This window comes from Camelus ferus, chromosome 25, assembly GCF_009834535.1.
Source record: "Camelus ferus isolate YT-003-E chromosome 25, BCGSAC_Cfer_1.0, whole genome shotgun sequence".
Lineage (NCBI taxonomy): Eukaryota > Metazoa > Chordata > Mammalia > Artiodactyla > Camelidae > Camelus > Camelus ferus.
In genome coordinates this window covers 7,990,630-8,017,331 of record NC_045720.1, presented here as the reverse complement: position 1 = coordinate 8,017,331, position 26,702 = coordinate 7,990,630, and the positions used below count along the sequence as shown (strand labels likewise).

At 41.0% G+C, this 26,702-nt stretch overlaps 1 protein-coding gene across 4 annotated transcripts in view; it reads left to right on the top strand.

The window, feature by feature from the left end:
- Window positions 1-9,025: 9,025 nt before the first annotated feature.
- Window positions 9,026-26,702, top strand: part of EFR3A (EFR3 homolog A) — an 89,403-nt gene continuing 71,726 nt past the window's right edge. For 2 of the 4 annotated variants that reach the window (XM_032468171.1, XM_032468173.1), the window contains exon 1: window positions 9,026-9,264. In XM_032468171.1, coding sequence (XP_032324062.1) covers window positions 9,255-9,264 — 10 coding nt within the window. In that variant the 5' untranslated portion in view covers window positions 9,026-9,254. Of the gene's footprint in view, window positions 9,265-9,395; window positions 9,512-26,702 lie in introns of those variants that run through there. The other 2 variants (XM_032468174.1, XM_032468172.1) reach the window with 2 other exon arrangements.

Below are 26,702 nucleotides of genomic sequence, written 5' to 3'. Positions count from 1 at the left end.
TTTTACCATTTTGATGTTAATTGCTGTAGCATTCCTTGAATGGCTGTGTCCTGCCCCCTTCTGGTCTCACAGTGATACAGACAGAGTTCCTGGGGTTTTTTTTTTCCCCCATCTTCTTTGGTGTTTCAAAAAAAAAAGATCTCCTCATTGATCAGTGGGAAAGAATCTCAGAGGACATTCAGTTCGCATTCCTCTTTCAACCAGTGGGGATACTGAGGCAAAGAAAGGTTTTCTTAAGTTCAGTAAATGGGTTGAACCCACAAGATGGCAAGAAATCTTTTTATTTATTGCTAAAAAAATTAAATGAACAAATTACAAAAAAATTGTAAATCAAATTCTCCATCCTCTTCAGCAAGACTCAGCCGTGTGACCTCTGCTCCACCAATCAGATACAGCAGCATACGATGTCTATTCAAAAACAAGCAACAGGCAGAGGCCACCAGCATATGGAATCTACTTTTCCAGAGAGATTTAGGAATCAAATTGTAGCATTTCTGACCTCCAGGGGCCAGCATCCTGCATCTGTGCCCCGGCACGACATTAGTGGGGTCTGCTTTTAAGACTCGTATTGCGGTTTGAGTGCCGTTCCTGAATGTGCAGTTTCCAAGCCTGAGTCTTATGCTTTCCTGTGTTGTCTCAATATTACCTGTTACTTTAACACGCTCTTCTGTTCAAACTTACAACCGTGATATGGTAGCTGGTCTCCGAAGATGACCTCCCGACAAGCCTCAATTCCTGGGGTTGTCCATCCCCTTGACTCGGGGCTAGCCCTGTGTTTCACCCAAAACAGAATGAGGTGGGGTGACCCTGTGTGAATTCTAAAGCTAAGTCATCAGAATCTTTGTAGCTTCTGCCTGCCACCCTGAGAATGCTTGCTCCTGAGAAGGTTCCATTTGGAACAGAGCTGCCGTGCTGTGAGCTGAAGTCACTTGGAGAGGCTATACAGGGTAAGGATAAATCAAATTGAAAAGAAAAGTCTTAATTGTCCCTGTTGAAAATAACAGTAGACATTTCTCTTCCTCCCTTCTTTCCCTCGGAGCACTGACTGTAGGAAACTAGACAGGTCTTTTGTCAGTTTTATGACCCAGGAATGAAATGTACACATCACAAGAAATAGTATCTCTCTCTCTCTCCCTCTCTCTCTCTGTTCTTGTGAGAGGGTAGGAGCCAGTCTTGAGTGGACACCTTGCTCCAAGTTGCAAAACAATCTCCTATCATAAAGATATCACAAGCTTGTTATTCCTCTGGATAAAACCAATTGGCGAACACAGATGGTCACCCCCAAGTAAAGTCAGGATGAACTACATATGTCAAACGATGTTGAGTCCTTTTACCTGAAGACTGGTTATGGTTTACCTTGTGAACTTGCATGTAATAGGCTGTACCCGCTCAGCGATCTAAAAGGGTGAGATTTCTCTCCATCTTTGCAGTCTCCTAGCAGGTTGCCTCTGATATGTACATCAAATTCTGATTTAATGTTTATTCAAGAATAAAATTATTTTCTTTCTCTACCACCTTTTTGGAGAGGTTTTCTGGGTTGGGAGAAGATTTTGCTTTGAATTAAACTTCCCAAGAGGAGGCACTCAGTTTGTCAGCCACAGCTGAGGCTGCCGATAGCAGCCAGTGCCAAGTTCCAGCCATAGGAGTGAGCCATCCTGACGTCCAGCCCAGTAAGCCCACAAATAACTGCCGCCCAGCCAGTATCTGACCACAACTACGTGGCAGATGCCAAGCCAGAGCCTCCCAGCCGAGCCCAGTCAGTCACAGAACCATGAGAGGTAAGAGTAAGTTGTTTTAAGCCACAAAGTTTGGGGTAGTTATTGTACAGCAAGAGATAATCGAAACAAATAACTTTTGTTCTCGCAACTAAGAACTCTGACTGATACATACAACCTCTCCTCTCCTTCCACGTGGTAAGTATCTTAGACGATGGGGGTCCATTCCCTCTCTGAACCCACACCCCCTTCTTGAAACTGGTTTTATTTTTTGCACAGAGGAGAAACTAATACGTTTTCCTGCTTAAATTGCTTTTTAGGCAGATTGGGGTTTAAACAAAATAAAAACAATAAACTGGATGCAATACATGTCAATCAAACTGAACTGAATATTTATATCTAACAACTGCAACTGCTTCTAAAAAGCATTTGCTTCTGTTTGTTTACCCACTCCACAGATAATTTCCTGACAGTTTAAAGCCAAATCACACGAAATTATGTTTAGGGAATACCAAGACTGTTTCATTTTTCCGAAACCATTTCAGAGCTCTGCCCTTGGTTCACTGGGCATTCCGATCTTGTGTTCACTTCAGGAGACACCGTTTTGGGTTCTGTGCCTGTTTTTTCCCCCTTTTAATGTTGTAATTAAAAGCTCTCTATTTGTTTGCCATAGGGAGCTTTCATAAACATCCACAGATTATTGTCAAGACTGAAAGCAAATGATTAGGTACAAAAGATGCTGTCTGCAGGGGCTCATTGCTCCATTTCTCTGGAGCATCAGCTTGTGTGCATAGCAATTACTGGATGATGTGTCCACAGATACATGCAGTCTCTTGTGATTTGACTTTTCCACACTCCTGACAGAGTACTGACTCACAGGTTTCAAGATAAAAGCAATCCAGATACTGCCTTCCTGCTTTTTCCAAGATTGGTAAATGCCTTTTAGTTGCAATTTAAATTGAACGTTAGCAACCTAAAGGTGATTTCCTTAGTTGATCTGGATCCTTCCTGACATGATTAGACCTTGACAGAGAGGCTCAGGAAACGGAGGCTCATAGCATCCATTTCCTGTCCTTTCCCTCATTCTTTTTTTTTTTTTTTAATTGAAGTATAGTCAGTTATCATGTTTCCGTTTCTGGTGTACAGCACAATGTCCCAGTCATACATATACATACATATATTCATTTTCATATTCTTTTTCATTAAAGCTTACCACAAGATATTGAATATAGTTCCCTGTGCTATATAGAAATCTGTTTTTTAATCTATTTTATATATAGTAGTTAATATTTGCAAACTCCCACCCCCCCATCCAGTTTTGAAAGCCTCACATGGCAGAAATCAGCATGCTATCCACTTGCAGAGAAAGGATTGTCGTAAAGGAGACATAGTGAGTGAAACCAGATGACAAAGTCTGTTCCAGGCAACCATTTCATGGCTGGTGCCCTGAGCTCACTGACTTCCCTCTCTTTTCCACAGTGTGTGGGATAAAGACCTAATGACGGAGGGTAGAAAGTGCTTGAGCAATTTGCAAAAGTATAGTGAGAGAGTGAGTCAGGGAGAATTCATTCACAGCCTCAGCAACTTCGGCTGCAAAAAGACAAAATGTTAACATGCTCCTCCCAGGGTTGCTGAGAAGTCTAGAAATGCAACTAAACCTATGAGCCTAAGTGATACTCTGAGTACCGTGCCTGGCTTCTTGGGCAATCAGCGTCCCCGCTGATTAACATCATGTCTAGGGCAATACTGGGAGCATACGCTTTAAGAGGGATGCTGCAAAATGTAGAACTACAGAATTACCCATGCTGGCTTCAGCCACCTCCTTGTGAGGGTTTTTGTTTTTTGGGGTTTTTTTGCTTTTTGTTTTTTCAATATTTCCAAGCAGGTCTGCCCGTCCTCTCTCTCATTTGATTGGATATAAACAGGGTTTGTCTACACCTGGGTTTCTCCTTCAAAGGTGTAAAATGTTCTGCCTTTATTTTTAACAAACTCCCCACCCCTACACTGCCCTGCTACATTCATGATTCAAGGTAAATATGATTAGCAGTGACATTTTCTCACCATAACCCTATTACCTTATTTGAGGCAAATTTAATAGGCAGCTCTCTCTCTCTCTCACAATCTCTCACTTACTAGCTACATTAAAGACCATGATGGTACAATTTATGGATGAAGATCTCTCATAGGAATTTCACAAGCATTGCATATCCCATTGGATACATTATTTTCAAACTTATTTTTTCTGAGAAAGATGAACACTGACATAGGCAGGACTTATTTGAAAACAATCGCCAACCATCACAATTTCTTATTTCTATCTTCTTCCCGAGTGAGAGAAAACTATACAGAGACTACAATTCAGCTTCTATCTTATAAAAGCAGAACCAGTACAAAGCCTACTGGCTTCATCTAAGGTCTCTGAAACAGATGGAAAACTTGCTTCTTCCCCTGGAGGGCCTGACAGTGAAAAGAAACTGGAAGAGTCTAAATACGCAACTCCTCTGGGGGCTCTGATTTGCTCTTCAGTTGAGCCTGCACGGTCCGTAGTGAAGAGCTTGGGTTTGGGGATGGGCAGACCTGAGTTCCAATTCCAGGGCCACTGCTGACTTGTATGACTTTGGAGATCTATTTCATCTCTCCAAGCTTCAGTTTCCAAGAGTTAAAGCAACGGGGGTACTCAAACTTACTTACTCAGAGGTTTTGTGCGCATTTCGTCAAAAAATGCATGGAAGGTATTTAGCATAACACTTGGCACATATGAAGATCTTGATAAATTATACTTCCTGTGATTATCTTTATACAATAAAGATTAGTCAGCGATAGTTAAAGTGATAACTGGTAATAGGGATTATGGGGTGTGTAACTAACCACCCCCAAACACGGTGGCTTAAAATAACAACATGCCATTGTGTGTTGACAATTTGGGCTGGTCTCAGGTGGGCCATTCTTGTGCTGGTCTTGGCTAGACTCACTCTTAAATCTTCACGGAGCTGGTGGGTGAGCTGGGGCTGGCTGGCTTACGGTGGCCTCATGTGGGACGGTTGGGATGACTGGGGCCTCTCTTCTCCAACAGAGCCCAGGTTTCTTCACATTTTCAAAGTCTCTGCTTGTACAGTGTTTTTCAACTGTCCCATTGGCCAAAGCAAGTTGCAAGGTCAGTCCAGAACCGGGACTGGAGAAAGACTGTACCTCTTTTGGGAGGAGCCCCAAAGTCAACTGCAAGGGTGGGCACGCAGCCAGGGGAAGAAACTGAGGACATTTTCCTTACACCACAAAGAGCCTCTTCTAATACTTTGATTTACCTGTGTTTGCTTCTTATCTTTATGTCCTATATGTTTATCCCCCCTTCTTCCCTGCCTCCCTCTCTTCCTCCAATGTCTACTAAGAAGCTAATAATGTTCCATGTAGAGGGACCACAGAAAAAATAGTTTGATTCCAGTTGTCAACAAAGTCTTGTAAAGGACCTCACTGCCTAGATACCATCATGTTTGAAGGAGCTTTTCCCCCTCTCCTCTTAGCAGATCCACTACCCGCTGTGTGAGATGCTAAAGCTAGCTAGCATTTTAGTAAATAACAATGAGAGACAATGCTTTCCTCTAATTGTTTTAAATGATAGTGTTTCTCAGGAAGTGTTTCCAGCGGTTTTGTCTGATTTAATCAAGATCTCTTCACCTCATTATCTCGGGGTTTTGCTCCCTGTCCATTTGCAATTCTCTTAATAAAGCACAGATGACTGTGACGTTTGGCTCGTGGGGCGATCAGGAGTGTGTGCCCTGCACAGTGTCCTAGTTGGCACGGAAGGGGCTGAGAACGACCTTCTGGATTAGAGGCTTCTCCTTTTCATTTGTTCTCATGTGTGTTTCCAACCACTTTGGCTAGGATGGTAGTGAGAAAATTACTCTGGCATTCAGAGTACAGTGATCTCAAATGCCTAAGCTTAACTGGCAACAGAAATGGCCTGATGAGATGTCTGAGAGTCTTAATTAGAGCCTCATCCTACTTCAAGTCTTTTCTAAGAGAACGGAGCTCAGCGTTGGCTACCCACAGACACATCTGGGGAACTTTTAAACTAGGTCTGGGCCTAGGCCACACTGCAGACCAAATGATGTCGGAAACTGGGGAGCTGAATCTGGGGATGGGTATTTTTGAAAGCTCCCCCGGTGTTTCCAAAGGTCAGTCCGGTCTCAGGACAACTGCCTTGAGGGAACTCACAGAACGTTACAACAAAGGAAGGTCTTGCTTTTGAGACTGAGTAAAAGTAAGTCCAGAGAGGTCAAAGTTCGTCAAGAGGCCAGGTAAGGGGGAAGGTGGGATTCAAACCCTTGTTTTCTCAGTTCGAAGCCTGGGCTTTTTATCCTTCGTAAGAACTGGAAAGCCCTGAGTCACTGTTAAGCAATGGCAGAAATAGAGTGGAACAGAATGAAACAAGAAGGGCAGATTGCTGATATAAATATTTAGTGAGAAAGAAAATTCAGCAATGAGAGCATCCAATTGCATCACTATGACCATTTGGGAATAAGCTTTTGGGAGAAGTAAATATCCTTATGGTTATTTCCTATAAACCGTAAATCTGCTGGCAGTTACCTTTGAACACTAAAATGTGCGCTAATTAAAAATGAATCATCTCAGTGCCCAATTTAGAAATTGGAACAAACACTGGACTAAACTGGAAGCAGAGCTAATTTGGGCAATTTGGGCTAAAAGCTAACACTCTGATAGGATGTTGACAATGATCTTTCTAATACCATTTACAAAAATTTTTTTAATTTGAAAGATTTATTTATCTTTTAATCTAATGCCATTTTAAATGATACCATCAGGCAGGCATCCTTTCTGGAAGAGGGCTCTACCATGCAGCTCAACTTTGTGTCGACTGTTGGCCCCAGCAGATTAAGCAAGGAGCTGGGAAATGCAGGGACACAGAGAGGGATAAAACCCAGTTCCTACCACTCCAAACTTCAAGGAGGAGAACTGGCACAGAAAGGTTGGGAAGGATGCTCGCTAAAAGTCCAGGATAGACCAACACTCTCAGCTCACGTACTAAAGGAAGTGGAGGCCAAATCCATCCTCTCAGAAATTGGGAGAGGTGGCATGACACACGGGTAGAACTTGATCTAAAGGATTTGATAGAGAAAGGGGGTCTGGATGGTACCAAAAGCCTATATGTACTAACTAGGAAAACACTTAGGTGTGGTGTATGGGATCCAATAATTATGATGTTACTATTTCTGACTTTCAGCTGTCTTTCCTTACTCAGAATCTTTGGCTGCTGATTTTTTTTTTCTTTTTTCTGGCAACAATACAAAACCAAAAGACCAAAGGAATTAAAAAAACAAAACAAAACCAAAAAACAGAAAACCAAACCCATTAGGGCCAAACTATCTCAGGGCTTCTGAGATTTGCATCTTTTTCAAACAATGTAAACAGAAATGTCTCATTTGGAATCGTATCCTCCTTTGGCTTCTGGGGCACTGTGCCCTCTGGATCTCCTCTCGCTGTCTTTTTGGCTCCACACCCTCCCTCAGCAGGCTTTCTCTGAATCCTGCCTTCAGCTTCTGTCCCTGGGCCAAAGATTCCCAAATCTCCCTCCTTGAGATCCCTCTGTCTGCCTTCAGCCTTATGCCCAGCTGCCTTCAAATCTATTCACTAGGATATTTCCCTTGGATGTCACCTGAAGCTTAATATGTAAAAGACAAACTCACATCCTCTCTTCACCCTCTCCCCCCCCGAAAAACCAGCTTTCCTTCCCAAGTTGTCTACTGCTCTTCCAGCACCATCCGTTTCCTTACTCCAACCTTGGAGTTATGTAACTAACAGATGCCTCGCTTTGGCTCTCAAATCAGCAGCCAACAAACCCCAGGGAATCTTATTCTGCAGTAAGATTCGGCCCTTTTCTCTTCCACAGCCCCCAGTATGAGGCACCTAACACACTCTTCTGTATCAAAATCAAGGCCTCCCCTCCATGGTTTCTCTCCCATGCTGTCTGCTCTGTAGAACCCTATTTCTGATACTTCAATGCAACCGTCCTTACAGAGAACCTCGAGTGGTTTCCTAGAGGACAAATTCCAAGCCTACATGTAAAGTTCTTCATTAGCTAGTTCTATTTTGCCTGTTTTTTGGTTTTTGTATCCACTGAATAAATAGGTACTTTATTTATATAACTATTAAATTAACACGCTCTAGCCCTCCACTGTGTGCCAGGCAGGAGAACACAGATGTGAACAGGATATGGTTTTTGCCATTTTCTGAAATGTATATAGTCTGACAGTGGAAAACAAGCAGGTAAGAGCCATTTCTGTGACTCACTCTAAATTGTCCTCCACCCACCCCCAGCTAAATCAAATTCTGCATTCTTACAAGTCCATCCAAAGACTGATTTCCCTCAAGCCCTCCCACCTCCTTTCTTCACCTTCTTTCTCTTCTCTTTTTGGTACTGCTCAATATCTTTTCTTAACCAGAAAGTTAGACCCACCCTCTAGGACAAATTTTCTCAAATTTAAACATGTATTTGAATCATTCTCATGTGTGATCCACCTGGCTTAGCTCAGAAGGCAGGATTCCACTTTTTAACAGGTTCCCAGGTGATTCAGGCACAAAAGGATCCTGAGCCAGTTTGAGAAACACCGTTTTAGCCCTCTGTCGCTTCCTTCTGTTTCTCCATACAGGCTGTCCACAGCCACAGGGCTTAGAAAAGCATGTGGGTCGCTTAAGTCTCTAGGCTCCAAGTGCCCTCTTAGGTCTTGTGACTATTAGACACATTAATTATCAATGACACTCAGGGAGTCAAGAAAAATGACTCAGTCAAGTGGACAAAACCGCCCTCTCTGGAGGAAACTAACTACTGAGGCGTAAAATCTCTCTGAAAGTCACCGGGAGAGCAAGAAGAAATTACATTTTCTGTCCTCTCAAAACACGCGCAGCCCTCGCCCCGGATGACCTCGGTGAGTCTCCAATGAATCATGTTTTCCGAGAACCCGAACGCACTGCGAGTTCAATAGCTCATAACAGAAAAAGCCTGCAGTGACTCGATGCACTCAAGGCCATCATGCTTATCCTCACAGCCTCATAAAGTGGTGCAACTGGAAGAAACAAATATTGCTAATAAACCTCGGAGAAGGATTCACGAAAACGAATGTTACTCAGATCACGAAGGTTTGGCAAGCAAACGAAGCGCGCAGTCGTGCACGCTGCGACGTCCTCCCCGCTGTCTTCCCCACTGTCCCGGGCCCCGCAAAGCCGCCCCTCCCATCCCGGAGCGCGGCCGCCCTGTGGGGGTGGGGCCGGGACGTCGGCGACGTGCTGACGTCAGGGCGCGGGGACGCCCAACGCGTCGTCCGGCGCGGAGCTGGGCCGGCAGTGGTAGCTGTCGCCGGCTTCGCTGCGTGAGGCGCGGGTCCGCGTCGGCTCCCTCCGCCCTTCGCCCTTCGCCTCGTCTCGGCCTTCGCGGCCCGGCGCCGCCCGCCCGTCATGGTGCGATCAGCGCGCCCTGCGCGGCCCCACTGAGCCTGGGCGCGGCGGCGAGCGCGGCTCGGGGTCACCATGCCTACCCGTGAGTGGCCGGCCGAGGGTCGGGCCGGGCAGGGAGCGCTGGGAGGCGGCGGCCCGCTCGGCGCGCATTCCGGGTGTCACCGGTCCGCCAGGGCGGCGGGGCGGCCGGGCCGGGCTGGGGAGAGCCAGGAAGTGCCCGCGACCGGCCGAGTTAGTTTCGTTTCGGCTTAGCCTTCCCCGGGGTGTGGCGTGGGAGCCCGTTGCACAGACGGGGAAACCAAGGCCCCGGCGTTAAAGTCGCACCGCTAGTAAGTGCCAGAGCTGGGAGTAAGCTAGACCTGTGGGACTTCAAAGTCCTCCTCTTTTCCCAGCCCTTTCCAGAGCAAAATGGAAATAGCTCCGTCCCATCGCCCTTGCCTTCCCACTTCCTCGGGGACCAGGCATCGCCCTTCCCCGCGGCCCCCGAAGTCCCAGCAGCCTTGACTTTCTCCCCGTCTGTAACACGTCCGGGTGGTTGAAGTAGGTGCTCTTTGGGGAACTTGTTGGGCTTAGATGCCCTGTCGTGTGAATGTTGGACCACCTGCTTCAGATCCCTTGGCAGCTGATTAAAAATTCCGATTTAGGGCTCCTGCCTGGGCAAGTTGAATAAGAGCGTGGGCCCCGGAATCTGCATGTCCTACGTGTTACTGAGGGTCCCTAAAGTTTGAAAAGCGGTGGATAGTGGAGGCATTTTGGACAAATAGGGTACTACGACAGCACTACTCACGACTGATTTTAAAACAACCAGAGGATCGCATTGTGACCTTAAACCCAGGGGCCTGTCTGGATATGTGAGGAAGCATAATAGTGATTGATTTCGGATTCTTTTCAAGTAGGGCTGTTTTGAGCAAGTGTTCCACACTGTGGAATCTTGAAACCCTTGTCATTATGTTTCTAATTAGCTCATATTTCTTGGAATTCATAACTCCTCCTCATTGTCCTTATTTTGGTAGACATATGGGACACTGGATTTCCAGGTCAGCCTCAAATGCATGTTCTGTCTGGTGGTGAGTAGGGAGGAATTATCTCCTGATGTTACAAAGTTTTCTGCAATTTTGTGGCAAATTTTTAAACAATCTTGATGTGAAGGTTACTAAGAACTCCTCATGTGTGTGCAAGTAAGGTGGATTTTGTTAACAGTACTGTGTGTCTTAAACTTATGTTCTTGGATTTTGTATCCAGTACATACGTCAGCAGTCTATATTTTAATTTTATTCCTCTAGACCCAAGGAATATTGTCATCGTTATTATCGCCAATTTATTGTTCCTAAATTCATGTTCATGTTATTTAGTGAATTAGCACTGTGCTCATCTTTTACTTTCTGAGAAAGCAAAGGGGAGGGGATAAACACGTTAAGGCTTCAAGTGGTATTTATTGGTAAAATGGCAAATATAAGCATCCTATGCAGTTAAACAAAATTTTAATTATGTTCTAAGGTTATCTAGCTTCGCAGAGTAGATACAGAAAACTTTTTTTTAATTGCGTGATTTATAGTGCGAAATGATGTATGGATGAGCCATAGTGTACTTTGCATAGTTAAAAATACAGTGTTCATGACCTGAGTGGAGAGCAAGGGAAACATTTGAGTTGTCTGTCATTGCTGTTAATATTTATTACAGCACAATTTCTGTGATTGCTTAGAAGTGTGGTGTCGAATGGTGGTACCCATGCGAAGTCAGCAGTGTTCATACTGCCTTTTACTCTCCTTCTGTGGCCAGAACCCCCAGAATTGCTGGGACAGTACTGTGCACATGAGTACTTCCCAGAAAGTGTGCGTATAGAATAAATAATTTCCAGCAAAATTATTACTTTCGTTAGGGATGTTTTTAGGAAGAAAGCCCTTCCTAAATAAGCTAAGCTTTTTTTCTTTTTAATGTCAAGTGAGGTAAGAGGCTCATGTACCTGCTCTGCCAGTTAATCCTTAAGGGTTTAGTGAAATAAATATAATGCTTTTCTGTAAAATTAAAGTGTGGAAGATGATCACTAAGGCCTTTCAGACTCCGTGATTGTGAAAGTGACCCTTGTTGCAAAGTAATAGAATTATTCTACTCTTGCTGTTTTGTCGCATATTTAGAATATTGATACTCTCAGTCCTTGAAACTGGAATTGGTGAGTAAAATCCAGTGGAGCAGGCTATACCTCTGAAGGCTGAGTGGTGGCTTATTTCATGAATGTTTACAGTCGCTTCATGGGAGTTATTCAGGAGATCCATAGACTCTTTTTTAGAAAGCAGGTACCTGGAAGGATGCCTGACAGGAAGTTGCTGCGACACAGGAACGATTCCGTGGTCATGTCACTCTATATTCAGGCAGTAGTTTGAAACAATCCCTAAGCACAGATTTCAAGACTTTCACTAAACGATCTTTTCAAACCTACAGACCTATAATTTGTCACATCATTTCTCTAAAGGCCTTTGTATCATCCTCTTCCGCTCAGGGGACCATTAGGAAACATTTTGATCTTGAAGATTTTCAAACCCTGAATCAGAATTTGAGTGAAAGAAATGTTCAAGCTTCTTAATCCAATCATTTAATCTTATTTTGCATATCAGGAGACTGAGACTCAATGAGTTTCAGTAATTTGGCTAAGGTCACAGGTGGGCTGGAACCAGGACTTGAACACAGATCTGGCCCCTATATTTCCTAATCACAATGAGCATAGATAATGCATATTTTTCCCTAGCTAAGTTGCTAATAGTTTATCTTTTTAAACAATTTTCCCTGGAGTTACACTAAAACAAAAAAGAGCAGACATCAGATGTGTAAGCTTACAGGAAAATTTAACGTTTTTGCCTTTCCTTTGGCGTCACAGGAGGCCTGCAAAGGAGGCTGGGGATGCTGCTGGTTGTGCTTAGTGGAGAGATGCTTGATTATATAGGTACAGACTTGAACTTTGTAGTAAACTATTATATGAAAGGGATTCCTTAGCTGACAGGTGACTTATCTCAAAACAGGTCCAAAATTTGTGCTCTTTTATTAAATATGAAAACTTACTGTATATTGGCTGAGGGAAACTGCTGCTCATTACCATTCTTTGCTGTTAAATTATACTTTCAGTAATTTGTGGTTAATGGCTTCTTTTCTCATTTAGACGTTGGCATTGATATCTGGCTGCATTTGTTAGGCTGTGGTAATGTAGTCCATTTGCGTTTGGTTTTTTCCCATTGATGAGGCTAATTATATTTGACTTATTTTTCAATCCATTCTTATGCAAGAAGTGCAGAATACAGATGAATTGTGAAATGAAGAATGGATGCTGGTTGAAGTGTTTCCGTTTGGAAACGCATTCCAAGTAAACTTGTCCTATCACTGGCTGGTGAGCCTTTTGTGTTTGTTCATTCTCTCTGCCTCCCTGCCCCTCTTCCCCATCTCCCTCTCCCATCCAGCACCTATGTATACTGCCAGAGTTATAGCTGGAGAATTTTCTTCCTCACAGTGACCTTTGGCTTGACATTGTTTTGGTTTTACCAGATCTCATGTTTCAATCTGTTCCCACTCATGGGGCCATAGGGCTGCACTGAAGATGAGGTAGGTGGTGGGAGGTAAGGTTGGGGAAGGAGAGAGGAGCCGGAATCTGGAGGACAATATGCCGTGCAATTAATGTGGCTAAAACTGTGCTGCAGCTGTCACAGTCACAGTTAGCGGCCGCTTTACAGGCATGTTAGCAATTTCCAACTTACTGGTTACTTTATAAAAACTTAAAGTTTGCTATTAGCAATAGGAATTAATTATTGAATATTGATTGTACACCAGGCAATATACTTTGTGCTTTTGGGAATTAATTATCTCCCACATTGAGGGAGGTCCTGTTTGACCAATTATAGAAATGAAGAGGTTGAAGTTCAGGGAAGCTAAGTAGCATGCCTAATGACAGTAGGTGGTAGGGTTGGGATTGGAACTGGATGGGTCTGACTTCATAGTCCCAGTTCTTTGTTCATACTGCACCCCTCTGAACCAGGCAGGAGTTGAGTCTGCAGTCGTCAGATCCTGTCGGTTTCTTTTAACACTGTCACTTTTGCTTAGCACTGTGCCTGATCACATAATAGGTGTTTGGTAAATGTTGAATAAACAAATGAACTCTAAGTAGAGTCAGAGAAGTTATTCTTTAGATACCATAACCCAAAATAATTTTTCCCCTTAAAAATAGTGTTGTAAAAGTTTTATAGTTTATGATTAGGTTCTTAGCAGACCTGCCTGAAGTATTTGCAAGGCCTTAGACAAAAATACAGGCAGAGGCTTACAAATCATAGTCCAAATCAGGGTTTCTCAATTTTTGTTGTACTGATGTCTTGGACTGGATAATTTTTTGTTTGAGAGGTTCAGGGCTGTCCTGTACATTGTAGGATGTTTAGCAACTTCTCTGGCCTCTACCCACTAGAAGCTAGTTGTAATCCTTTCTGTCTGCCAAACTTTTGACAACCAGAAGTGTCTCTAGATATTGCCAAAAGTCTGGGGAAGGGGCTCATGAATTGTCCCTGGTCTAAATATTTAAATGTTAGAGACCAAGCTGCGCCCACAGCCTGGCCTGCTTTCCCATCCAGGGCCCCTACGGTCTGCTCCCCAGAGATGCCTTCTCAAGCTGGGGGCCCAAGCAGCCTGCAGGCCCAACCCAGTCGGTAGTTGTTTGTTACCTACCCTAAACTGGAATTGCCCTGTCGGGCTTCTTTGGGGAGCCAGAGTGGACAGATTCCCCTCTCCCCATACCCCGCTTTTCCATCTCAGGAGTTGATAGAGTTCTAAGCACGTCCCACAGCTATAGCACCTGCGTAGAGGAATGGGTGAGAGGAGGAAGCCCAGCTTTCTGAGGGAACTGGATCTGCCTAGACTCCCACTTCGGGTGATTTGGAGTGGGCAACTTTAAACAAACAGCTGCAGCCATCTTTCTCTGCTTTTCTAGGCTGTGATTGTCAGTGGCATGTCTCTGTCCCCTCCCTCACCCATACATTCCTCTAAAAGGAAAGAAAACTTCTGGTGTTTTGGGAGGTAGAGGCCCTTTTTTCCTGAGTCAAATGAAGATGCTTGTTCTTAGGAGAAATTTTACCTATTACATAGCTCAGCTTTGGTGTGGACTGATCCAGTATCATTTACAGGGCTTCTGTAGTAGTGGGCTGGACTTCAGTGGACAAAAGTGATTTCCTGTGGTCTATCATATTCTCCCTTTTGCATATTTACTTGTTGTTATCTCCCTTTAGATATTACTAGATAGCAAGATTCCAGTGTTTATTAAAGCAGGAATCACTACTAAGGTGTTCTTATTGTACTTCTGAATCACACAGTGTTTCTGTGTGAATACCAGTTCTACTGCAAACTCCATTTTTTGTTATGTCAGTAACTATCTCCTTTGGCGGAGCCCCTGTGTAGGAAATGAGTACCCCTTTATCCCGTAATGGTAGTAGAAAGGTTTATTGGTATCATTGAAGAAACAGGTCCTTGATAATCTCAGAAATGGAGAAGAGGGCACAGAAAATTCCAACATGCTTTAAAGAGGAAAGGGTGGACCAGTAGGTAAGACATGCGCTGTTTGTCTAGGCTAGGGGTTCTTAAATATTTTTGCAAAATGAACTTTGTTATGAAGCTGATGGAAGCCAGAATTATATTGTGCCAGAAAAGTGCAAATTTTCACACAAAGTTTTGCATGTAGTTTCAAGAGATTTTAAGGCGCACTGAGATGTATCCCCCGGAAAAGTGGAGACCACCACAGTGACAGTTGTTCTTTGAAGGTTTGTAATTCAGGTTGTAGAGGAATATCCTTATTTCCCAAATATATCGTGCCATTCTAAGTACTTCTTTCTTCTACATTTTAATTTTCTCCCTAATTTTTTTACGTCCTGTTTATTGTTTTTTTTTCTTACATCTCTGCTAGCCTGCTGAAATCTTTGAATTACAATGTAGGTGAATGTTCAGTAAGGCTTTTCTAAATTCGATATTTATGAAGAGAGTTAATTTAAGAATTGTAGGATCACCAGAGGAGAAACTTCAGAGGGAAAAATGAAATCAATTTGGATCTTGTAGCAAAAAAGAACACTTAATCCAGTCATTTAGAGAAAGATGAAACCAAGTGGGTTACGTGTGCCATTCAGACCTAGAGCCCAGGTCATTTGAACACTGGGTGGGTATTCACAACTACATACTTATACTGCCCTTATAGGGGATAGAGAGGTATGAAATGGAAGTTTTATAAAAATCTGTGGCTAAAGATTTGAGGAAGTACTCAAAGTCAATATCAAATATAAGAAATCAGTATTTGCAGTACTTCCACAAATCAGAAAGCAAAATACCACCAACTTCCATGGTTGAAGCACACACCTGTGGCGTATAAAAGCCTGAGTACAACTGACTGGTAAAGATTTGGGGGAACATGGTTCTGTTTCACTAATAAAGAAATGCTAATTAAAAGCAGAAATCATTTTTGGATTATCACATGATCAAAGACTTTTTAACAATAACAGGCAAAGGTGGCTGTGAGGTACAGTAGAAAAGGCAGACGTTTAAGTTGGTTCAACTCTTCAAAAGTAACTTGGCAATATCTTATCAAGTATTTAAGTAATGCCTATACTCATTGACCCAGGAATTTCACCTCTGGGAATCTGTCCTTAAGAAATGATTAAAGGCATAGACTGCATTAGGATTTCTGCACCAAGATATCTACACGGTAGTATTTATAAAATAGTGAAAACCCAGAAGCTTCAATATCCAATGATGGGAAAGTGGTGCAAACTGATTACAGAACATCCTTGCAACAAAATGCCATGCAGGCTTTAAAAATGATTCTTATGAAAGTGCTGAGATTATGAATTATTTTTCTTTTCTTATCTATAATTTGTGTTTTCCAGATTTTCTACAGTTAGCATATAATCTAAATCAGAAAAAGATGCTTAAGGTTTTTTTTTATAGCTTTAGCATAATTTTTTCAAAAGTTTCATAATTCTTTGCAAAACCTGAAGTAAAACACTAAAATATTGCCTTGAACTGGTTCTTCCTTTAGTCCATAGAAAAGAATGTTGAGTTTCTGATCATGTAGTGCTGACTGATGTCTTATATATGTCTGGCTTAGGAAAACAGTGCATTTACTCTCTGATTGCTATGACTTTACTATTAGATGATGGCACGTGTGGAATTCTGTGAATGACTTTGCGCACTAGTTGGTGAATTATGTGGTTTCTGGTTAGGAAGTAAAATAATGGGTCTTTTTTTGTTGTCGTTGGTATTTTATTCTGAAAGGAGGAAGAAATGATTTCTGATTTATTAAGTGGTGGTTTCAGTTATGAAAACGCGAAAGGTTGAGATGACTCACTTTGTGTGGGTTTAGTTTGTTGGGAGTTTGTAGGGTTTTCTTCCCCCAATGATTGTGTGTTGTAGGATGATCACAAGTATGATCACAAAATGAATGTTGGCAGTTCCTCCTATGATTAATATGTCAAACCTGTCAAAATTCTCTCATCATTTGTATTTGCCAGACTCATTCCGTTCTTGAAATGAGCCTGCTCTTGCATATGCCTGAAATCAAGCAGGAGCTACTATTAATTTTCCTCTTTCCATGTAGGCTGTCATATTCTCCCTCCTGGGTATTTATTTACTGCTCTCTAACTTTACGTATTATTAGATAGCATGATTCTAATTTTTATTAAAGAAGGAATCACTACTCAGGTTTTTTCATTGTACCTCTGAATCAAGAGTTTGCTGTATTCTAACAATAGGCATTAAACCTTTGGCTCTGCAGTCTTCAAGGGGACTTTTCATTTTCCTAAATGCCATTATTTTTGGTTTTATTGTTAGTTGGTGAGTTATTCAGCTGTACCTTTTTCTTTTCATTACCTGAACTCAGGGTATTTCTGCTGCACAGGTTTTCTGGAGAATTCTAAGTATTCTTCACACCCCTGCTATTTAATTGGCTTTTTGAACAGCTGTCTGGGCAATTTGCTACCGAGTTCTCTCTGCTGTCGTTGCACTGAAGTTTAAATGGATCTCACTCCTACTGGGCTGAGAAAATGAAATATAAGGTGTTCAAGTCAGTTGACCCCAGGTAAATTCCCGGAGCCTCATAAACTTTGTAAAATGTGCTGGCCGGACTGAAGGACTGGCCTGGAAGTCAAAAGGAGTGGTCCATTTATGACATCTGACATAAACTGATTTATGAACTTAGTTACAAGTATTTTTATTAGCTATTTGATCCATTAATTGGAAAATGATAATACCTCTCAGGGATATTTAGAAGTGATAGGATTTATGTAATTATGCTTTAAAGAAAAATACTTTATGAACATGTTTTTAGAATCAGCATGTTGTCAGGACAGGATGATTGCTTCTTGGATTGTTACCCTTTGCTGCACCTGGTTCCAGAAGGACATCTACAGAGAACGCCACTCTAGGCAGTTGCATAATAGCTGGAATTTTGGGTCTAAGTCCCTATGGATTTTCCCCATTCTCTTAGCCGGCTGGGCTATGTGAACTTCACAGGCCCAGTTTCTTCAGTTCACAGCCCAGATCAGAAACAGACTTAAGTGATTTGTGTGCCCCATGTTACCTTTTCCCTTGATTCCATCCTGGTTCTTTGCTTGGTCTTCCAAGAACGGGAGCACCTGTGGGAAGCTGTCCTAGGTGTGTCTTACTGTGCTGTCTTCATGAAGTGGAGCAGTTCAGGTCCAGGAGATTGATGGGAGAAATGCAGACGTCCGCCCCGGCTCAGTTCTGCTTGTGTCACCTTCACAAGAGCTCCCTTCCCTGGCACAGGGCTCTCACGGTCAGTTCCTGAGCATTCCATGCTGTTCTTGATCCATACTGGAAGGTGGAACAGGGAAAGTTTGAGCTGCCTTTAGAGCTAAAGTTTTCAAAATGTCTTCCAAGGAGGTAGATTAGAGCCTGTTGTGTGGAGAGAATACTGAAGAGACTGAGCAGGTGGGCCTCTATCTGACCCAGCTTCAACTGGGATAGCTCTGTTTTTATGTTTTATTGGCGAGATTTTGCATTCAATTTCAGGAAGGAAATAATGTTGGCTACTTTTAAAAAGTTTAAAATTTATGGTCTTATATATTAGATATGCCCTCTGACAAAAAATAAGATATTTTAGAGTCAAAAGCCTAGGAACCTAGAGGAAGAAACCAAAGCCATTGAGCTGATGGTGTCTCACCTGTTTTTGCGCTGGTGCTCTCCAGGAACGGAGCTGTCTGATCTCTTCTTGTAGCCATTTCAGTTATAGGCACTGTCAGTATGCCCTTGGGGTCATAGATAATCTCCTTCAGCCTTTCTTATTTTCTTGTTGGATTTCTCCTAGGGACTTACTCATTCAGCAAATTATTTTAGTGCCTGCATGTGCAAGGTATTGCTAGCAGTCCCTAGTTTTTAAAAGTTTACCCAATTCTTAGACCCTTGGATAGATGGCTATGTGGCTATGGCACAAAGAAGGAAGTGGCACGCCCCCTAAAAACTGTGCTGTGGTGTTCAGAGAAAGACTGCAAGGAGAAGGTGAGTGGGAGGTGGCATCTTAAGCCTGAGTAGTCTTAGGAGAAGTGTGGGTTTGGGGAAGATGTTTAAGGTGAGTCATACGCGTGGAAGTAATCTGCAGCCAGCTGGAGTAAGTCGCTGGTGCTAGGAAAGGTGAAGACTTAAAGGCTGTATGTGTATTTGGTAATTTTGTCTTTTAATCATCACGTACGTATGCAACACATACTGCATGTCAGTTATCATAGGTGCTGAGGACACTGCGGGACCTCTTACTAGACATACAGGCATCATGACATCATCTCTGCTCTCACGAAGCTTAGTCTAGGGGGCAGGACAAGTGCTGACCAGACAGGGAGCTTTACAAGCACCTAGTACTTGCTTCATTTGACACTGTATGTATAGTTTTTGATGCAGTGGGTGGCCCATGGTACACGTTCAGTGTATATTTGTTGAATGGCTCACATTACTAAAACAGAAACATAGGTTGCTATGGGAACACATGAGCGAGGTTGGAGGGAGAGCAGTTAGAGGTTATTAAAGTACAGTAGTCTGAGTGTGGGCTTTGGACTTGGATGATAGTGAGATGGATTGCACTGTACAGGTTTGAATATCGTTGAGAAAGTACAATTCCTAAGATTAATTGGATGAGGGGATGAGGGAGAAGGAGTCAGGATTCACTCCCAGATTTCAGGCTTGATCATTTGGATGAACTGCTCTGGTATGATACGGGGACTTTTTGGAGTATGAGCAGTTTGGGAGAATTGAGATGGAAGGTGAGTCAATTTTAGGAGATGATAAATGTGTGGTGCCTTAAAGGACTTTCAGAGTACATTTGTAGGAATGACGGTAGATGAAATTAAAGGGTAGGTTGTAAAGAAAATAAAGATGCTAAGGGCAGATCCTTGAGGAACATGTGCATTTAAGGGTCAAATAGACAGAGGAACCAAAGAGGGAGCAAGTAGAACTTTGTTAAAAGAAGTACCATTGCAACAAATGCTTGCATGACAAGAACTAGGTAAGACTCAAATGACAGGCTATTCATTTATAGAAGCACTTGAAATGTTTCAATGTAGCAAGAAAAAAAAAATCTGGACAGTCTCTTACTGTTTGATCTGATGCTTTGACAATGATCATATATGAAGTGTAAGGGGAAAAAAAATCTTATTTTAAAGCTTTGAGCCTTAAAGATGATCGTGTCTTAATTATAGGATTTACTATCCTCTGCTTATGTCATTAACTTGCCTTGTCACTCACTGCTTCCTAGCTGAGGGAAGAGATTGTCAAATTATACTTAGTTGACAGGATATAAACTGTCCTTTAATTCCTGGGTATACAAAGCTAAATTGTGCAATTTGCAAGTAGAAGTTAGGGCAGCTCCACATATGTAATCTAAAATATTTCATACAGAACTAAACTTTTAGTAACTTACCCCATTGCCGTCTTCTTTGACTCTCAGTGTTGTGTGTATTTGTGGAAGAATTTAATGATTTGCTGGCAGCAGATACAGTGCTTATGTAAACTTGCTGAGGAACTGGAAGCAGAACTGAGGGGGCATTTAGAGACTTGAGCTGCCACTCGGAAGCATCAGTTAGCTCCCGGAGTGTTCCACACCACATCTTCCCCTCAGACGGCCGAGACTCCTCTTTTTCCTCCTCGCTGTCCATTGGTTTCTGCGTATTTACCCAATGTGATGCAGTAAACAGGCTGCATTCTTTTTTTAGCAGCGTAGAAATATTGCTGCTTTTTTCTGTTGCTTGCCCTGACAGGGTACAGCAACATGCTGGTTAAGGGCTGGACAATTTTAGAAGCTTTGTATCCTGTGGTTCTGAGCCTGAGGGAGTGGTGAGTATAATCGTGTGGTTTGGCTGCTGAGCTTTTGCTGGAACGGCAGTTGATTCCACTTTTAATTTTTTAAATCCAAAATTGCACTGTATTCATCCTTGCTGAACAGTCTGAGTATTTGCATGAGAGTGAGATAATTTTTGTTCTTTTTTAATTTTCTAGGGTGAACAATTTTCTTTTTATAGTTGCAGTAATAAAATGAATACTACAGATGTATACAGATTTCCAGGTTCTTCTTTTATGCATAATGCCACAGAAAGTTTCTGTGTTTTTATCTTTCTTCCATGCGTTATTTGTAATAAGGCTTACCTTTGAACTTGAGGAAAATGTAGTAATACATTGAAATCTTCGGGTAGCATCAGATTTGGGCTTATGATTCATTAAAAAGATTGTTAGAAAAGATTCGATTGCCTTCTTAGAGTTTTGATTAACATAAAAATCAGTTGCGCCTTCTGTGACCAAAAGTGTGTGTGTGTGTATAATAAATTAAAAGAATACTTAAAAATTTAAAGAAGTCTTAGGCTTTTGGCATTATGTCACCATTGTCTCACGTCTGGAATGGATACAAAATATTTAGAGTCTCTGTGCTTTACATGGAAGTTTTGGGGACACTATCAAGCACTGAATCTTGAAGGTTTAAATTAGTAGCTTACTTTTTAAAAATTTACTTAGCTAGGCCCACTCAGCACATCCTTTGTTATTTTTTGCTATGTTCGAACTTCGGATAGAAATATAAAAATATGTATTCAGTTTAGGTACACAATTAGAGTGCTGCCTGTCTTTTCCTTTACTATTTAATCAGACAGTTTAATCATCTCAGTTCAAATGAAAATCTTCAGCATATGGCATAGACACTGTGGGTGTTGTGAAATCTATAAGAAGAATCAATGCTGTTGGTATATTGAATGTATTTATTCTAGAAATAATTTTGGAAGTTACCAGCTGTCCCTCTCCTACCCCACCTCACCACAATTTAACACTTTTGTTACTCTGTGACTAATGACTAAAAATTTGTTAAAATTTAAGTAGTTGGGGAATTTTAATGCTGTTTTGAATTTTGCCTGAAATAACTCATATCCTACTTCTGAAATATTCAGAGGATTTTTAATTAAAAATAACACAAACCAATCTGGTTCACTGAGAAAGATCCTAGTCATTGCCTATGGTGGATTCTTTATATAGTGACAAATTAATATCTTTTGATTTAAAGGTTTATTTCCCTCGTCTGCAGTGCCTTAGCTCCTTTAAGCAGGAATTGGGTTTGTTGGTACTTTTTTTTTCTTTTTAAAGAACTTAGCTAAAAAACTGCAGAAAACCCCACCCTTATCTTTTTTTCATATCCAGGCTTTCATTGTAGAGAACGGGGTAATAGTAGGATTTTAAACTGTGACCATAGTATTGCAAATACATATTAAAGGCCACAATAATTATACTGATGGAAATAGTTGATTTTTTGAAAAGAGCTTCATTGAGATACATACTTTGCATACCATGAAATTTACTTGCTTTGAGTATATAGAAAGACTTGATTTTTATGTGAAACAAAAACTCAGCGAATTACCTGAACAGTGATTACAGCTGTGAAATGCTAATTTCCTTTTACCCCAAGATTTTACTTCAGTAGGACTCCCAATTTGATAAATTGCACTGTGTTAAGAGACTTGCTAAAATTAAAAATATTAAGTGGCAAGATTCTGAAATTCCAGTTCTTTTAAACTTCTTTATTGTAAATAAAATTTGGGAGGGGGGGTGATTTTAAAATTACACAGTGTATTTTTAAGCTTAAAATCTGAAATCATCCATAATCCCCAAACAAGTGTTTTAATATGTGGAAGGGAGAATTAATTGGACTTTTTCCTCTACATGCCCAAATTATAATAAAGCAAAGGATTCCCACCCTTACAAAGTAAAAACTGGGCTGTACATTCAAAATTGGAACTTGCTTTAAGTGTGGATTTGCTACTAGAATTTTGTGAAAGTTTACGCATTAGTGCTTCTGTTGTTTTCCTTGTTCGTTTTGAGAATACTTTCTTGTCACAAGCTGAAACTCACAGTGTGCACAGTGGGTAGGAAAGCGTTAAGACGCCCTCAGCTGCAGTTCTTTGGCTGTGCGCTTGAAAAGTAATGGAGTTCTCTCCTCCCCTTTTCCAGTGGTTGAGCTCCAAACAGCTCTTGGTTGTTATCTGGTATGCTGGGAATTCACTGGTAACTTTTTGTGGAGACACTCTAACAGCGTAACAGAAGCTTCTCATTTTTCCTTTCATGATGTTCTTGTACTCTTAGGGACATTTTAGAGCTCAGAGGAACCTAGAATAGGAAGAGAAGATAACTTCTGGAAGTGGCAGGTTTTGTAATGTGACAGGTGCTCAGGCAGGGTGTCAGTTCTCCGTTCTCTACCGTCTGGTTCGGTTTTTATACCTAGAGAGCTGCAGTAACGACAAGATAATCTTTTGGCAGCCGTGTAATATTTTTGACGGTGTGGCTCTACTCTCCATATTGAACAGTTCAGATTACTAGAAACAAGGCATCTCAGAAAGGCAGTGCAGTATACAGCTGTTAAGAGCACAGCGTCTTAAGTAGATCCATCACATCACTTCTAGTTGTGTGACCTTGGACAATTACTTTTATCTTTGTGATTCCCTGTTTGTAACCTATAGATGTTGATACCTGCCTCCCACGGTTATGAATGAGCATTAAGGAAGATAAAATCTGGAATATAGTAGATGCTCAAATATTTGTTGAATGCATTCTGAAAGAATCAGACTGTCAGATAAGGAATAGATAAGAATGGGGTATCCTTGGGATAGATTAGGCCCTCTAGCCATTTGGTTAGGTCTTCAGTTTTGCACTGTATCTGTGAAGCCAGAATTTGTGCCTTAGGGAACTTGGGTTTAGTATTTGATGTTCTATTAGTTTACTAGGGCTGCTGTAATAAAATACCACAAACTGAGTAACTTAAACAATAAAATTATTGTCTCACAGTTCTGGAGGTCAGAAGTCTGAAATCAAGGTGCTGGCAGATTTGGTTCCTTCTAAAGGCTGGGAGGGAGGGGTGTGTTCCAGGCCTCTTGACCTGGCTTGTAGATGGCCAGTTCGTCTAGAGTTTTCCCCGTATGTGTGTCTGTCTCCAAATTTCCTCCTTTTATAAGGATACGAGATATATTGTGTTAGGTTCCACTCTAATGACTTCATCCTAATTTAGTTACCTCTGCAAAACCTTTATCCCACTCTGAAGCACCCGAATTAGGACTTGAACGTATGAATTTTGAGTTCAGCCCATAATGGCTATATGGTACATGAAAGTGGAACAGATTTTTTTTTTTTACTTAGAATGTTTCCATTTTTTAAACCATGCTTATTTATTAAACTTTGATGTAAACTGATGGCATAGTCACTTTTTCTTTTACTAAAACCATAATATTCATTTACTGAAACTTAAGGTGAAGTATATATAGCACTTGAGGAAGATTGGTAGAATTGAGCAAAAATTCTTTCCTTTCAGGGCTCAGTTATTTGGTATGCTACTGAATTCTCTGGGGGCTAACTTACAGTCATTATGACATTTGAATTCCTGGTTTCAGGAATGGTACATAGCTAGTATCTAGCAAATACGAAATGTGCTGGTTTACACGTTATGTGAAATCTTACTTGTATTAGTTTCCCGAGGCTGCCGTAACAAGTTACTGTAAACTGAATGGCTTAAGACAACAATATTCTCACAGTTCCGGAGCCCAGAAGTCTGAAATTGAAGTGTGGGAGGGCCGTCCTTCCCCACAAGGCTCTAAGGAAGAACCCTTCCTTGCCTCTTGTAGGTTGCTGGCAAGCCTGAGACTTGGCTTGTGGCAGCATGACTCTCATCTCTTGCTCTCTTCACGTGGCCTTCCTCCCTGTGTGCCTCTGTATCTTTCTCTTTATAAGGGTACCAGTCTTTGGATTAAGAGCCCACCCTAATTCAGGAGGACCTCATTTTAACTTGATTCCGTGTGCAAAAACTCTGCACAGTCACAGGTACTGGGGTTAGGACTTCAACATGTCTTTTTTGGGGAACACAGTTCAACCTGCATCATTTGTGTATTGCCTTAAAAAATTAGCTTCTTTTAATTTCCCTCTTTAATCTCCCAAGTATTCCTGACTAGTAAATGGACAACTTTGTTACCACAAATTAATGTTCTTGAGCCTCACAACTCAGAACTCTCCCACTATCTTGATTGTTAACCCATTACTTTGGTTTTCCAGGTACAGAATTATGCTTCATTTTCAACTCTTTGTTCTGTTTCAGGTAGTTTGTTACACACTCTTTTTTAAAGTGCCTTTTGTCTCATATTTTCTTTACCAACTCAGTGTTACGAGTTACGTTTGAAATTGTTGAACTTACTATTTTATACTTTACAATCAATTTCACTTCCAGGAGCCTTTTGTAATTAGAATGCGTGTTACCTTACTACTAATTGTGTCTTATCTATACTACTTTTCATAAAGACAGGATATTCTATACATACAAAATGGTATGGGCAAATAAGTGCATGGGAATGAAATAGTTTGGGGCTGAATTAGAGAGCAGTGAATATTCACAGTTTTTATTGGGGAAGTAAGACTGAAAAAGTAAAGATTATGTCCAGGTTTACCTCCAAGACGAGCCTATCAATGAAATGTAAGTAAATTGGGGCACTCTTTATTTTGGTAAAGTATAACTTACTTTGCTTTTTAAATCTTTAAATATATGTGTGTGTGTGTGTGTGTGTGTGCAGCTAAAATAAGCTATTAAACTTACCATGTGTATTTTGTAAAATAAGTGATTTGGGTTTTTGTAGGTATGCTCTGAATGAAGTAGCTTATAATTTGTCTAATTGTGGATACAATTTTAATAACCTTTTCCATTATATTCTCAATATATATCTGACGTACAATAAAATGTTGTGTACTTTTATTCTTTCTGTGTTAACTTTGTCTTATATAAACCTCACAGCCTTTTCAAAGGCATCTAGAAGATGTCAGTTTTTTTTTTTTAACTTTCACAAATTGGAAATGCCACATTCAGACAACTGAGGAGAAATAAAAGGATTTTATTGTGAGTCTAGGTTTGAACTTTAAACATTCATCTGGTTTTAGCATAAAGTGTTTTGTTTACCAAGAACTTCAGTGGAGTTTCTTGTTAACCTGCACGGCCAGTTAATTTGGGAGGGAAGTATCAAAGCATATGATTCCTTTAAATAGTAGTTTGTATTTGCTGGTCTTTTCTGTACCTTCCACAATATCTTGTGTAGTATTTTCCATATAATTGGTATTCATTAATATTTGTTTGCAATTGAGTTGGAATGTCATGTGCATTTAGAGTTAGAAGGAATCTTCGATTACTTAATCTAACCTTTAGTTTGATTCTGGACAGCAACTGACAGATGATCCTGTTTGGAAGCTCTTAGGGAATTCTCTATGATTTTGACTAGTTCTATACAAGTTCTGTCCCTTGAGGGCATCACAGCCTAGTCCCTTTTTTATATGGTCCTTTACCTGGATAATACCTAATATTTTAACATTTACTATGTAATACATTCTATGCTAAATTTTTTTTAACCAAAAGAATGAAGACTTTTGTTAAGCAATCTGAATTGCATTTAGTAGCCTTCAGATACATTATACCACAATCTGTCTACCCAACAGCAGTTCAGTTTTGCAGAATCCATGAAGTAAGGCAAAATTCCTTTCAGTTGACATTAAGACACCTACCTAGCTCTTGTAGGCTGGTAATGCATTATACCCCATTTCTGACCACTGACATGGGATGAAGAGCATCCAGAGAATTATATAAAAATGATTATGAAGAAATGATTTTGGTCTGATCTCAAAGGACGTTAAATATGAAAACACAAAAACAGAAGAATGATACAGATACATGTACTTGCTTTTGCAAAAGTCTGAATGGAGTTCTCAACAACAAGAAATTTGTTTCCTGTGTCAGAGGGAGGAAGAAACTTTAAAAAACAAAACAAAAAACAAAACAAAATACTCTCCCTCCTCAAATTTTCCTAAAACAGAACAGTAATGTATACAAAATTAATCCACCAGGATAATGTTGGTATTCAGCATGGCTTAAAAATTATGCATGCTTTAAAAATTGTGAAACATATGGAGTAGAGTATTAGTCCAAATACTAATCCTAGTAACTGTTTCAGAGCTTGG